This window comes from Tiliqua scincoides, chromosome 5, assembly GCF_035046505.1.
Source record: "Tiliqua scincoides isolate rTilSci1 chromosome 5, rTilSci1.hap2, whole genome shotgun sequence".
NCBI classification, from domain to species: Eukaryota; Metazoa; Chordata; class Lepidosauria; order Squamata; family Scincidae; genus Tiliqua; species Tiliqua scincoides.
In genome coordinates, this window is record NC_089825.1 from 107976257 (window position 1) to 107992396 (window position 16140).

General features: G+C 44.1%; 1 protein-coding gene across 1 annotated transcript; it reads left to right on the forward strand.

Moving 5' to 3' along the window:
- The first annotated feature begins 4224 nt into the window (after positions 1 to 4224).
- Positions 4225 to 5154, forward strand: LOC136653052 (olfactory receptor 14A16-like). The gene has a single exon (XM_066629977.1). It carries the CDS (start codon positions 4225 to 4227, stop codon positions 5152 to 5154), a length of 930 nt encoding a protein of 309 aa, XP_066486074.1.
- The last annotated feature ends 10986 nt before the right edge of the window (positions 5155 to 16140 follow it).

Genomic DNA, 16140 nt, shown 5'->3' on the forward strand with positions numbered 1-16140 from the left:
TCATGCATTCTCTCTCCAAGGCAGAGACCCCTCTCTTCCCCTGAGCAGGTGAAAGAAAGATCACTTTGCTCAGGGTGAAGGGCAGGGTCGCTGGCTGGCTCGTCTGGAGAGAGACTGATCGATGGATTGTCTGCTTAATGACTCTGGCTGCAATCCTATGCACACTTACCTGGGAGTAAGCCTCATTGACTGTAATGGGACTTACTTCTGAGTAGACATGCATAGGATTGGGCTGTCTGTCTTTAACATCACAAAGGTCAGCAAGGCTGTTTTAAATCATCTGAGCAAAGGGACTTTGTTTTTTTCCAATTGATTTGCTTTAGTGTGATTTTTGCCATCCACATGAGTTCTGGGAAGGGAACTCTCCTGAATAATGAGGCTCAACCTGTACTGGCTTTACAGGGAGCTGGGTGCTTTCGCACAGGCATGCTGTGTTTCTTCATTTCCTTCAACAGTGAGCTGAGCAGCAGCTCTGCCTGCTGCCTCTGATGATGACACAAATAGCTCTCCCTGCTGGCTTTTCTTGCATAGGCATCCTTTCTTGTTTTGACCATTGCAAGCACCATGGGGACTGATCTGCTTGGTTGGCAGCTCTCTTTGTTTCTTCTGTATTTTGTGCATGTCTGTTCCTTTAAACAGACTGAGCAGCCGATAGAGCAAAATCAAGCAGATTTGTAAAGATAAAGGGTATTTTTTTTTAAACTTGTTGGGTCCTTTCCTTTTTTTTTCTTTGCTGGCTCTGCCTCTCCTGCCACTCCTAACTGCACATCACTGGCGTGCATGCATATGTGTGTGTGAATATGTGTGTATTGCATTATTTCTTTGATTCCTCTGCCCTGTTATTGAATATTTACCCCCACAATAAAGCCATGTTGCACCTTGATTTTGCTTTCATTTTATGTTGATCCATTAAGTTGTGCTTCAAAGTACCGCACTTGATCCTGGCACAAATAGGCCCCAATCCTAACCAAGTGGCAGGCTGGTGGAACTCCTGTTCCACCAGGGTACCAGGACTTTGTGCTATTACAAAAGTGCCTTGCAATGAAGCTCAGGCCAAGCATCCTGGCTGGAAGGTCATAGTCTTCCTGCTGGTGCTAGTGGCTGCATGGGCGCCCACCAGAGCAGGTAAGTTCAGCATGGGGTAGGAGGGCAGAGGAGGGTGGTAAGGGGGTTTGGGTTAGCCTGTTTTTGTCTGGGAGAGGGGACAAATTGGTAGTGCTGGCATGTACAGTATCTGATGCCTGTTCCTTAATCTGATTTGCCAACATGAATTAACTTGGACTTTCACCAGTGATATCACTGGAGCAGGTCTAAGTTGAGCCATTGAGGCTGCTGGGGCTTACCCTGGGGCAAGGGGACAAATGTCTCAACCCAGGGAGACCTCCAGCAGCCAAAATTCCACTGCGAGATGCAGCATAGCTCATAACAGCATCATTGCATTACCGCATGAGAATTTAGTTCAAATTGGGCTGCTAGTGGATTTTGTGTGCTGTGCTGCTGAGTATCTTCATGGCTCCTGCTGCAGGGCATTGCTAGTTATTGTATTCTCCTATATGATCAAGCTTTGTGTCCATTGCTTTGAATTCAGATATTCTTTATCAGCCTTCTTATTGTGCCTTTTATCTACTCCTTTTCTCAGTTTTTGTTTTTATATTAAAAATCTGAAAGTAATTTTGGCTGTTCACAGCCAAATCCATGTACAGCCTAATCCATGTTTACAGGTGGCACAGGGGGTTGTCTTGTCTGATTGCTTAAAGGTGCTACTACAATTTGATTTTTAATAAGAACCCTGGGTTTAGGATTTCTCTTGGGAGTGGGTTCATCCCTCCCATACCCCCAACTGATCTCTTTTGCCTTAGATCAGGGGTGCCCAAACCCCGGCCTGGGGGCCATTTGCGGCCCTCAGTGACTCCCAATCTGGCCTGTGAGGAGCTCCCAGTCCCCAATGAGCCTCTGGCCCTCCAGACACTTGCTGGAGCTCGCATTGGCCTGATGAACTGCTCTCAGCTCTGAGGCAACTGCTTGACCTCTTGCGTGAGCTGTACGATGAGGGCTTCCTCCACTGCTTGCTGTTTCATAACTGTGATGGAGTAGGGGCAGCAAAGGAAAAGCCAGCCTTGCTTTGTGCAAGGCCTTTTATAGGCCTTGAGCTATTGCAGTTCATTCATATAAGTTCATCTTTAATGTATTCATTTATGTAAACTTACGTAAATTTATTCAAATTTGAAATGTAAATTAATTTTTTTCCCCAGCCCCTGACACAGTGTCAGAGAGATGATGTGGCCCTCCTGCCATAAACTCTGGACACCCCTGCCTTAGAAGATGATGGCAGTACATAGAAGGACCAGTGTATAGAACAACCAGTTCTATCTTCAGTTCCAGAACTGGTAAAAAGAGAAACTCAAGAGCAGGAAGAGGAGTGTTTGCACTAACTTCTAGGCACTACTCCCCTTGGCATTTTAGCTCTTTGGCTGCTTGCCCTGATAGTGACCACTCGGAGGAGTAGATAGATTTGAATTAGTGGTTGAAAACCGAGCTGTCATTTTCACATACCTACACAGAATCAGTCTCTAATTAAGACCAGAACGCTAACTTTGTTTTCTTTATGCCTCTATTACAGGTTTGTTTTGAACACATGAGAGCAAATCCCCAGGAACAAAAAAGGTATATTAATACAGCTTCTCCTGATAATTACAGTATGGATTAATAAATCTCTACCCCCACCCCATAGTCATAGTATGGAGAGACCATTTGACTATCTCAAAGCAAAAGAATGGAAGAACTGTAAAAATTTCATGGATGGCTGAAATGTTTGATAGTGGCTGGAGAAAAAAGTGCATCTGGAGAGTCAAGACTCTATCAAGAAAAAAAGTAAGTCATTTTTATTCGAGCAAGTTGAGGGATCACTGATATTTTTATGAGGGCTGCCTCATGTTTTTGAAAACTTTTTTTTTTGAGATGGGTTGCATACCTATGCAACCCTATGAACATGTAAGCATTTTTCATCTCATTTCTTCTGAGAGTTGGAAGCTTTTGCTGACCACTTCATCTGAATGTTGAAGCTGACTTTAACCCTTTAATATGTAAAATTGCCAGTTAATATGTGAACTGTACTGGACAACACATTATTTACAGTGCTCCTGCAAAATCTCAATTCAAAGAAGTAAATTGTTGTTCACCAATCATAGGTGGCATTCCTGGGGCTATGTCTCTGCCCTGGGTTTGCAGTCACCGCCAGAAAGAGAAAAAGGGAGGATTAAAGATAAACCACTGTGCAAAGCTGTTACATTTTCTGTAGTTTGGTGACTTGTAACTTCGGTGCTGGAAAGTTGGTTAGGACTGTGCCCTTAGGGCGCAATCCTAACCCGTTATGTCAGTGCTTTCCAGCACTGACATAAGGGCAAGGCAACTCTGAGGTAAGGGAATGAACATTCCCTTACTTTGAGGAGGCCTCTGTGAGTGAAACCCAACTGCAGGATGCAGCACACGTCCCATTTGCACCACTATGCCAGTTCTGGAAAGCACTGACATAAGGGGTTAGGATTGCGCCCTTAATCACTTTTTTGGGGGGTGGGGTCAGTTCATCCATTTCACATCCGTACCACAACTACATGCCCCCGTACTTGAAAATGTACTTCAGTTATTATTAGAACCTGCCCTATGTAATTATAGGCACATGTTCCCTGATCCAATGGTTGAGCAGTATTTGCCTGCAGTTTCTATGCATGCTGAGCACCTGGAACATCTTTGCGACAGAACAATAGATCAGGGGACCAAACCCGTTTTAATGGATTGTATTGAAACTAATGGAACTTCAATTACCAACAACTAATTCGTTTCACTGACTTCAATGGTGCTTAGTCAGGAACCACTTCTCTGAATACAACTCATGGATTCCACGTTATTGGGAGACTCGAGAATTGAAAGGGGAAATATTGGAAGAGCTACAGTTGAATACAAGTAGCAATTTTAACCTCAGTGTTTTTTTTTTGTTTGTTTGCTTGCTCTAAATACAAAACTGAGCAGACTGGAAATAGGCTACATTTCTATCCACTATTAAATGACAGTAGGCTCCATTGACTATAATAGGACTTACTTCTGAGTAGACATGGATAGAATTGGGCAAATAAATACTTATTTGTTACCAAACAAATGTGTGTAATTTTTTACAGTTTTCCTTTTGTTCCCTCCCACAGGCACCATACTATCTGGATTGAGTGCACAATGCACCACAACTCCTCAGCAGTGGAGTTTCTGCTCCTAGAGTTTTCAGCGATCCAAGAACTGCAGCTTCTACACTTCCTCCTATTTTTGGCATTGTACTTGGTGACTGTCACAGGGAATCTTCTCATCATCTGTGCAGTAGTTCTGGATCATCACCTTCACACCCCCATGCACTTCTTTCTGATGAACTTGGCCATGCAGGATCTTGGTCAAGCGTCCGTCATTGTCCCAAAATCCATGATCAATTCCCTCATGAATACCAGGCACATCTCTTACTCTGGATGTGTGGCTCAAGTCCTCTTTTTTCTCTCTTTTCTAGCATCCGATATTTCCCTTCTCACAGTTATGGCCTATGATCGGTATGTTGCCATTTGTAATCCACTGCAATATGAAATGAACAAGCAAGCCTGCGTCCAAATGGTTGCTAGTGTGTGGATTACTGGTCTTTTTGATGGAGCTTTGCATGCCAGTGGCACCTTTGCAATCCCTTTCTGCTCTAACATTGTCAATCAGTTTTTCTGCGAAATCCCCCAGTTACTTAAGCTTGCCTGTTCTGACTTGTACCTCATTGAAATCGGGGCAGTTGCTTTAAGTGTTGCCATTGTGTTTGGCTGTTTTGCCTTCATCATTGTAACATATGTGAAGATATTCATTGTGGTGATGAGAATTCCTTCTGCAGAAGGAAGGCAAAAAGCCTTCTCAACTTGCCTGCCCCACCTCACTGTCTTCTCCACGTTAGTGCTCACAGGAAGTTTTGCCTATCTAAGACCAACTTCTAACACTCCATCAAATCTGGATTTAATATTGACGGTGATCTATTCCATGTTTCCTCCCTTGCTGAATCCATTGATCTACAGCATGAGAAACAAGGAGATCAAAAGTGCCTTAGCAAAGCTACTAAGTTTGAGGCACACATCAAACAGTACTTGAGCTCATTTTTAGTCATTGCTGTGGACTATACTCTGTATGTTTGAGGTTGATATGAAAGTAAAGCCTCCTATTTTTCTTTTCCCAATCTGGCATCACTTAATGGTGTGAATTTGACTGGTTGTTGCCTAGATGTGTTTGGTTTCACCATACGTGAGTGTAGTGCAAAAGCAGTTTGGATGGATGTTTCAGGTACTCATATAAAACAAAGGTTTGTGACTGAATTCCTCACCATGGAAAAAATCAGTCCTACTGAGAACCAAAATGCCTTGCCTCTAAAATGTATATTTACCCCCACAATAAAGCCATGTCTGGTTGCACCTTGACTTTTGTCTACATTTTGTGCTGATCCATGGTTGTCAGACATAAGGCCTGTGGACTGGATAAGGCCCACAGAAGCCCCTTATTCAGTCTGTATGAAAATTGGGCTTTCCTAGCACTGCCATTAACTGCTCCCAGCAGCTGAGCTGTAAAATGGGTGTGTGAAATGACACCTTGGCAGAAGCAGTCCTGTGGAAAGGGCAGCGCTGGGAGAGTCCAGTTATCAGGCAGTCAGTGGTCACTGAGAATTGCCTTTCTCTTCAGCACTCATGCCAGTAGTTGACCTCCTTTCAGAAAGTTCTGCTCCATACCCAGCATGTATGGAAGACATTTATTTCCCTAGTACAAAAAAGTAGTTAGCGGTGGATCACTCAAACATGTCTACTTTAGCCCAGTGGTTCCCAACTCGGGGTACTTGCCAGGACTTTGAGGGGTACTCAAAAAAGGATTGAATAATGGTAGGAAAAGGCAGGTTTGTATTTGAATGCCTTGTGGGGCTGGCAAGGAAGCCCCGCCAGCTAGATGGCTGCAAAAGCCCCACCAACTGCTAGTTTTTGGTCATCAATTTGTGTATTATCAGCAATGGATCAGTAGTCGAAAACATAAATTTGAAATAACAGCAACTATATTATTTACAAAAATTTTGGTAATATGAGGGGTACAATTTATGGAAATGGGCTGGTAAGGGGTACACAAGTGGGGGGGAAAAAACATTTGGAACCACTGCTTTAGCCTAATAAGTATTGAAGGGCTCTGGGAAGAACAATCCCCTACCCTGCAATTGCCATAATTACTGTCATTGAGTAGAGAATGCTCCCTAGATAAGGAGAGAGAATGGCTAGGCTCACAACAGCACATCTACAAATACTCCATTCAGATCAATATGGGCCATTTAGGCTGGAGAGTTTTCCTGAAGACAGGCAGAGCTCTGCCTCAAAGGAATTCTAGAACAGCTTCCACAAATTTGTTAGGCTTTTAACACTTGCAAGATTTGAGGTTAATTTCTTAGCTCCTTTCAAAAATGTTGGTTGTGGTCATGGCACTGGTGAGTGTGAGCCTCACAGTGAAGGTGTCTCAGTGTGCCTGGAGCCAAGGCTTTCTCATCCTCAGACTGATTCCATCACTGCTGCTCACTTTGCTGCTGCAGCTGCCTCTTGGAGTCAGCAAGAGCTGCACCCCCCAGTGGGGTTTGCGGTCATGTGCTGCGCATCCTGAAATGAGCTCTGCAGATGGGCTTCTCCTGGGCGAATTTGTCTCTCTCCACTACTTAGAGCTGAACGACTTTCCCTTTAATGACAGACCAAATTGGTCATTCAATTATTAGTAAGTAGTTCTTTCAGCCACCATTTCCCTGATAATATCTTAATGTAAACATAGTTCTTTCTCGTTATAGTTACGAGTGTGGTATTTGTGACTTCTATGTGTTTGAAGGTGTGTGTCTGTGTGTGCATATGTTTGCACTTTAGCTACAATCTCTTACCTTGCCTTTGTCACATTTCTCACATTGGTGGGAGTGAGAGGCTAGATGGCCCAAAGGAATTCAGCTCCTGAACAAACTCAGCATCTTCCCAAGTTACCTCAGTGGCTGTAGTATCTACTGTATTATGGCCCCATCCTATGCTATCCAGGTGCTGGCATGCCATGTGTTGTGGCAGCAGAGGCTGCTTTATGGTAAAGAAATCTCTGCCAAAGGACACTGCTGGGCCACTGGCGGGGAGGCTGGAGAGACCTCCTGTGTGTTGGTGGATGACTGTAGAAATGCCTGAGGGTGAGGGGAAACGAGTGGGAGAGGGCAAGGGGAGGGTGAAATGAGGAGGGTGGAATGATCAGGCCTGGGAGGGGGCAGGTTCAGAAGTGGTGACACATTCCAAATTCTGAACTTATTGCAGGCCTGATCCACCTTACTAAGTCAATGTGGACTTGCACAAAAAATTGAGCCTGCGCATGTCCTTGTTGGCCCATAGTGGCTGCTGGGTGTTGCCCTGGGGCAAGGGAACCCTTATCCTGAGGTGGCCTCCAGTGGCCAAAAATCTCCTGCAGGATACAGTGAAAGGGATTTTTGTTTGTTTAGGATTGGGCTGCTATTCCATGTGTATTTGGGTTGTACCACATCATACTGCAGGATCTAAAGTCATAACTTCAGGGAAGGTTCCTGCAGAACTCACATTCAGCCACACTACCAGTTTAACCAGGTGGTAGATAATGGTTTTTAAATTGTTCAGTTTACTATTCACACAAAAAAGTTTTTCAAAAATTTCAGACACATTGGACAAGTTAATCCCAGCTTGCAAAGAAATCAGGATGCCATTAAAAATATTAATACATTTGCAAAACAGAATAATGCTAGCTGTCATCATTTTTTAGAGAACAAATTGTATAATGAAGATTAGAGCTTTGCTTTTACACATGAATGTCTCAACTTGTAATGGCAAAAGAAGCAACACTTATGTCATAATCAAGTGACACTATCATTGCAGCTTTTTGACTAGAAACTATCACCAGGTCCTTGCTTGTGAGTTTGCCATGAATGAGATCAACAAGAAAGTAAACCTTTTACCCAACAAGACACTAGAATTCAAAATCCGTGGAGACAGATTCAATACAGCAGGAATATCATATGGCACTATGAATCTCCTTTTCAGAGGGTGTCCCCTTAATTATCACTGTGGCCAGAAGAAGAAGCCCATGGCCATCATCGGAGGGCTCATCCCCCAAAACACAATCCATATGCCCAACATTCTATACACCTACAAGATCCCTCAGGTATGTTTATTCATTCAAAAGCAAATGCACAATGTACATCCACTAACAAAAGCAAAGGGAGTAGTCCAAGTGCTGTATGAACTTGTGTGTTTTCTCCCAAAATCAATTGAGTTAAATGACTCGACACTTCCCAGCTGGTTCAGCCAGGTCCTTTTGAGGTATTACCTGGTACTTAAACTGCATGCGTTAGAGAAGAGACACATATTTTTTGTTTAGAGAATAGGCTATGAATGGAGAAATGATGCGTGTGTGCATGTTTGTGTGCACACATGAGAGTCTCTCCATATGTCTGTGTGGTTAACCCCTGAGGTGCACTATCTCCTGCCAAATGTTGGGAGGAAGTAGCTGAGATTGGGGAAGAGAGGGGGATTTTTCTGGTCAGATCTAGAAACATATCTGTCCTTTCTCCTTAGCTCAATTACAACTCTTTTGATCCTGCCTTGAATGACAAAACACAGTTCCCTTTGCTCTACCAGATGGTGCCACCTGAAAACACTCAGCATGATGGGATTGTGCATCTTCTTAAGCACTTTGGATGGACATGGGTTGGTGTCATTGTTTCAGATGATGACAGTGGAGAAACATTTCTGCGGATTTTTACATCTAAGCTCCTGGAGAACAATATCTGTGTTGAGTTTACAGAAACTATTCCAACTCTAAAGACATACTGGAGACCAACAGAGCTCTTATTTCATACAATGAAAAGAATACAATCTACTCTGTCATTGACCCAAAGCAATGTGATTCTTGTTAATGGGGATCAACGAGCGATGGAGGCTTTACGAAGCGTTCTAATGTACAATGAATATTCCCTAAAGAAACCGACAGAAAAGGTTTGGGTTATAACAGCTCTGTGGGATTTTGCAGCTGTTTTAGATCTGGATGACTTCACACCCAAATCCTTCAATGGCACCTTATCCTTCACACTCCACGCAAGCAATTTGCCTGGATATGAAGATTTCCTGGAGACAATCAATCCTCACCAATCATTGATTTACGAAATTCAGTCATTTTGGTCTAATGCATTTGAATGTTCATTCCCACCATACTTGATTTCCAAGCAAAGTAGACAAAGCTGCACTGGGAAGGAGCAGTTGGGGAGTCTCCCTGGATATATCTTTGAAATGCAAATGTCTGGCCAGAGCTACAGTATCTACAATGCTGTGTATTCTCTCACACATGCTCTCCATGCCATGTTTTCTTCCAAATTCAGGCGAAAAGCCCTGAGAGAAGGATCCACATCTAGCATTCTGAATATTCAGCCTTGGCAGGTAAAACGGATTTCTCCATCTCTTTCAATCTCTAGCACAATATTAGCATAAACACATTCCCTTGGATTGCTGTGGTCTCATTGTTCCAGCGCAGCAGGAATTTGGACATATTTGGAGTCATAAATGAATTTGTGCTTTCACTGGACATAACCAACCAGTGCAATCCTAAGCAAATTTACTCAGAAGTAAGTTCCACAGAATTCAGTGAGGCTTACTCCCAGGTAAGGGTGTGTAACTGTGCAGTCCAAATCTCTTGGCTTCCTGGTTGTTTCTGAGATTTCCTCACATCCACTTCCAATGAAATTAGATGTTATATCAAGCACATGATTGGACACCCTGAGTGGTTTATGGATTTTGTTTTCCTGGTAATCTACATGCTGTCCAGAACCCTTCAGCCTCTAAGCCAGTGATTTTCAACATTTTTCATTTCACACCACACTGCTAAAATTGTTAAGACACACCATCAGTTTTTTTTTTTATAGTTTTTTTTTTTTACAAGGCACAGTGTACTGCTGGCAGGGGGCTCACATCTCCCAATGGCCCTACTAATATTTGATCCCCCCAAACACCCACAGCACATCTGTGGACAATCCGCAGCACACAATGAATATATGATTGTTCATGTTCCATTCAACTATAGCAGTAGATGCAATCTGCATATCTTTGAGGGGTACATGCATGCAATACAATTTCTGGCTAGCCCTACTGTGTTGTCTATGACATTGTGGTCATAAGAGAGGAACTTTGTGCTGCTTCCCTGGGATTCTACATTTGAGAATGGGACTTCTAGATTAGTAAACATTTACAGAGGATCTTGACAAAGAGGAAATGATGGATCAAAAGAAGGACTGACTCCAACCAAATGCACCTCCACTATTTTAGGATCAAGTGGAAAGACTTTCCTAATGGTTAAGCATTAGGAAAACCAGGTGAGTGGCAATGGCATGTATCCAGCCTATGGTTTCACCACAGACAGTTATCAGTTGCACCAAAACTGCAATTTGTATTTTAGGTTAAGGCTTTCCCTGGTATGTGCAGGTCACAGAGCTCATAATGGCAAAGTTGAACACATGGCCTGAACCAGGCACTTCCTTATCAACACATATGCTTTGTCAGAAGGATGAAGTATCCTCATTCACCATACCTCCCAATGCTACTTAGCCTATAACATTGAAAAGGAAGAATTAATACGTTTAACCTTTCTGAGATCTAGTATTGAAACCAGAACTTCCATTCCTTTAGGTGAGATGATGCAGGTTGTGTTTGTGACAGGTTGTGGGCAAGGAGAGCTTGATAGATTCCAGGTGCCCTTCACCATTAACCTGCCACTGTTGCCACGTCCCTCCAGGTTGCTGCCATTGCAATCCACTTTCCACATTCTTCATATGATCAGGATCTGGATAACCTGCTTCCGTACCTTAGTCCAGGAGGTGTTTCTTCAAACATGGAAATGCAGAACTTCTGGTGTCATATACAGCCATGTGCAGCTGAACAACCATTCACTTAATGACAGATCGCATATACGATGGTGGTCAAAGCACAACAAAGAGGCTCTAAATGAAACAATCAGGTCTCCCATAGCCTGCTGCAGACTGTCTGTTTACTCAACAAAGAGACTCTTAATGCAAAGAAGAGGCCTTCTAACTCCAGCAGCCTGTGCAGTCAGTTAGTGTCTGGCAGGGAGTGTCTGTTTACACAACAAAGGCACTAGATGAGGCCGAAAGTTCGCTCAATGACCTAATCATATCACAACAGCCATCGGAGAACATATCCCCAACATTAAGTGGTGCACACTTGTACAGTGACTACCCAAACTTAAGAGCTGGTGTTTGGCCAAATCCTTCCCTCCTGTGACCAGCACTTCTTGTTCTGGAGTGCCACGTCTCTCCCTGTCTCCCAACTAGAATTATGTGACACTCCAGCCTGTATCTTCCCGGAAATCCAGATACAATGCCCACTAGGGCATTACACCACACACACAGACTATTGGCTAGAACATTGCATCGTCTTGGTTGGGGGACAGGGAGACATGGCTCTCTGGAAATCAAAGTGCTGGTCACACTGGGGAACGCATTCCCAGTGTGCAGCGGTCAGCACTTGGAGCACCACTGATTTAGAAGGGCGATGTGAATTGAATTCGCCTGTTTCCTCCACTTGTACCCATTTGGAAAACGTGTGTGTGTGTGTGTGTGTGTGTGTGTGTGTGTGTGTGTGTGTGTGTGTGTGTGTGTTTGGTTTGTTTTCAACCTAGATTCACTCTTTCCTGAGAAATGTCTATTTCAACAATAGTGCTGGGGAAGAAATACTGCTTGACAGCAACGGGAAACTGGCAGGTGGATACGATCTCATCAACACAGTCACATTCCCCAATTCCTCCTTCAAGAGGATCTGTGTTGGCAGGATGGACCCCCAGGCTCCTGCAGGCAAAGAATTCACCTTGAATGGAAGTGCCATCATGTGGAATCCCAGTTTCAAGCAGGTAGGGATGGTGACAACGTTGTCTGAACTATCAGTTCCACAATTGAGACTTAGAGACTTAGAGATGGCAGAGAAATTAAAGGAGACTTAGAGATGGCAGAGAAATTAAATGAGTTCTTTGCATCTGTCTTCACGGCAGAAGACCTCGGGCAGATACCGCTGCCCGAACGGCCCCTCCTGACCGAGGAGTTAAGTCAGATAGAGGTTAAAAGAGAAGATGTTTCAGACCTCATTGATAAATTAAAGATCAATAAGTCACCGGGCCCTGATGGCATACACCCAAGGGTTATTAAGGAATTGAAGAATGAAGTTGCAGATCTCTTGACTAAGGTATGCAACTTGTCCCTCAAAACGGCCACAGTGCCAGAAGATTGGAGGATAGCAAATGTCACGCCTATTTTTAAAAAGGGAAAGAGGGGGGACCCGGGAAACTATAGGCCGGTCAGCCTAACATCCATACCGGGTAAGATGGTGGAATGCCTCATCAAAGATAGGATCTCAAAACACATAGACGAACAGGCCTTGCTGAGGGAGAGTCAGCATGGCTTCTGTAAGGGTAAGTCTTGCCTCACGAACCTTATAGAATTCTTTGAAAAGGTCAACAGGCATGTGGATGCGAGAGAACCCGTGGACATTATATATCTGGACTTTCAGAAGGCATTTGACACGGTCCCTCACCAAAGGCTACTGAAAAAACTCCACAGTCAGGGAATTAGAGGACAGGTCCTCTCGTGGATTGAGAACTGGTTGGAGGCCAGGAAGCAGAGAGTGGGTGTCAATGGGCAATTTTCACAATGGAGAGAGGTGAAAAGCGGTGTGCCCCAAGGATCTGTCCTGGGACCGGTGCTTTTCAACCTCTTCATAAATGACCTGGAGACAGGGTTGAGCAGTGAAGTGGCAAAGTTTGCAGACGACACCAAACTTTTCCGAGTGGTAAAGACCAGAAGTGATTGTGAGGAGCTCCAGAAGGATCTCTCCAGACTGGCAGAATGGGCAGCAAAATGGCAGATGCGCTTCAATGTCAGTAAGTGTAAAGTCATGCACATTGGGGCAAAAAATCAAAACTTTAGATATAGGCTGATGGGTTCTGAGCTGTCTGTGACAGATCAGGAGAGAGATCTTGGGGTGGTGGTGGACAGGTCGATGAAAGTGTCGACCCAATGTGTGGCGGCAGTGAAGAAGGCCAATTCTATGCTTGGGATCATTAGGAAGGGTATTGAGAACAAAACGGTTAGTATTATAATGCCGTTGTACAAATCGATGGTAAGGCCACACCTGGAGTATTGTGTCCAGTTCTGGTCGCCGCATCTCAAAAAAGACATAGTGGAAATGGAAAAGGTGCAAAAGAGAGCGACTAAGATGATTACGGGGCTGGGGCACCTTCCTTATGAGGAAAGGCTACGGCGTTTGGGCCTCTTCAGCCTAGAAAAGAGACGCTTGAGGGGGGACATGATTGAGACATACAAAATTATGCAGGGGATGGACAGAGTGGATAGGGAGATGCTCTTTACACTCTCACATAATACCAGAACCAGGGGACATCCACTAAAATTGAGTGTTGGGCGGGTTAGGACAGACAAAAGAAAATATTTCTTTACTCAGCGTGTGGTCGGTCTGTGGAACTCCTTGCCACAGGATGTGGTGCTGGCGTCTAGCCTAAACGCCTTTAAAAGGGGATTGGACGAGTTTCTGGAGGAAAAATCCATTATGGGGTACAAGCCATGATGTGTATGCGCAACCTCCTGATTTTAGAAATGGGTTAAGTCAGAATGCCAGATGTAGGGGAGGGCACCAGGATGAGGTCTCTTGTTATCTGGTGTGCTCCCTGGGGCATTTGGTGGGCCGCTGTGAGATACAGGAAGCTGGACTAGATGGGCCTATGGCCTGATCCAGTGGGGCTGTTCTTATGTTCTTAATTGCAAAAGAACAGGGAAGTGCTGTTGTCTCATACTTGCAAATCAATCACTGAGATACTCCAGGTTAGATCTTGCACCACTGGGTCAAGTCCATGCCAAGTGGAACAGAGAACTGGATGAGTAGAGTTTCCGGATGTACTGCGTTTCAAGTATCACTCAGGGTGACCAGATACAATGGAAGTCACAGCAGCTATATGTTCAACCATTGCATAGAAGAGGGCATTTGAGCAGGTGCAGCTTTTTAAAACTTTTTCCATGTTGAGCTGTACCTGCCCAAATTCCCTCTTCTACACAATGGTTAAAGGTACAGACACTCTGTCCTCCATTGTATCTGGTCACCCTGATATCACTTCATTTGAAAGCTTCATGGCTGACCTTAACATGACTACTGTCTCTGCTAGTATCAGCATGCCTTATGATATTCTTTTAAGATTTATAGATGTTAATAATGTGTAATGCTTTGAATATTTTACACAGTGCATATAGGAGAACATGTTTCCAACCTCTTTCTGTTTTGTTTTATTTCACAATGTCTCTTTGACTTCACTAGTCCATTGACTCCATGCCCAGGACCTCTGAGGAATTTTATCAGGGGGTACAGAGCTTTGTTTGGGCCCCTTCCTAAAGGGGAGGGGATGAAACAGAGTGCGGGGGGTGGTTACAAGGATGGGCAGAACAGGGGTGGGGAGAGGGTAAAACAGGCAGGGGGTGGTGATAACTGGAAAAGTCTTTGGACTTTTCTACTGGGTCACTGGGTCTACTGGGCTTCCCAATGCAGAGCCCAGGTCTACCTTCCTGTGTAGTGTTGACAGCTAGAAACAGTAATATGGAAACTCAAACCCACCCCTAAGTCTCTCTAAAATCTTTTAAATATAGAAAATCTCTGAGGAAAGGTAGTATCATTGTATTTAGGCTCACACTAGAATGGAAAGTGCACCAAAACTTCCTTCTGCAGGAGCAGTAGTTCTGCAGCTGTGTCCCTGAGCTCCTATACACTCCTTCATGGTCAGTGGATCCACAAGCCAAAAAGCTCCTATAGCAGGCCAGTTTCCTCCCAGATCTGACACTGTGTTAAGGAGTGTCATGTATGCATTCCCTTGCCCAGCACATATGGTTTTCAGTACATATGGTGTTTTCACACATGTGGAAACCACGCACACAGCATCCCATGTGGGCAGCGAGCCTAGGTGAGATAGGAAAATGTATGATCCCAGGAAACTTCTGGACTCTCTCCTTTGCCTTCTGGACCCACTTTTTGACCCTGGGCCCAGGTACAAATTATCCCCTTTACCCCCCCCTCTCCTAGGCCCTGTCCATGCCCCACAGTTCCAGGCAAAAGGAACTTTTGAGATGAACAATTTCTAGGGCATGTGGCATCCATGCTGGGTACTTTGGCAACTGGAGAAACTCCATGTCCAATGGTCCCTCATACCTAACTCATTTATTCTGTGAGAATACTGGAAGGATGGAATGCTTGCAGAAGACTTTATGGGAGAGGTTCACATCCATGCATAGCCAGAGAAGGATAATGGAGAAGAAAAATATCAGTAAAGACCAGACTATGAGATCGAAGATTGGAGTGAAGCACATAAAGACACCTTCAGTCATTCAGCCATTGCGCTGGCTCCCAACATCAATTGAGAATGAGGAAAGGTTCCAATTATATAAATTCTAGCAATAGTTCTGAGAATAAGTCTGCCTGATCTTTTCACTTCAAATGAGGGCGATGTGAACACGACAAGGGAATGGTCTGAATGAGCTTGTTACCTGGAGGGAACATGGACATAGAGGACAAGTTCTACAAGTAAATGGACACACTTGAACATTAGAGCAATGAACAGAAACCAGTTGATCCCTGACCTCATGCCCATTCCCTGTGATTATTCCTAGATGGTGCCCCAGTCCAGATGTGTTGAGCGTTGCCATCCTGGACAGAGAAGGCTAGTTCGTCAGGGGAAGCAGATTTGTTGCTATGATTGTGCTCCATGCTCTGAAGACCTGATTTCAGTCCAGATGGGTAAGTGAAAAAGTGCAAAGCTGCATTCTTTTTAGACCAAAATCTGGCCAGAATTCAGAATTATTTTGTCAAGTATTGTGTGATTGGTGCATCATCATCATCATCATCATCATCATCATCATCATCATCATCATCAGTGTGTTTATGATCACTTGGGGAAAGTATTCAAGATGTTTGCACAAATGATCAGATTTGGAGAGGCAAGTGTTGTTCTTCCCTTGGT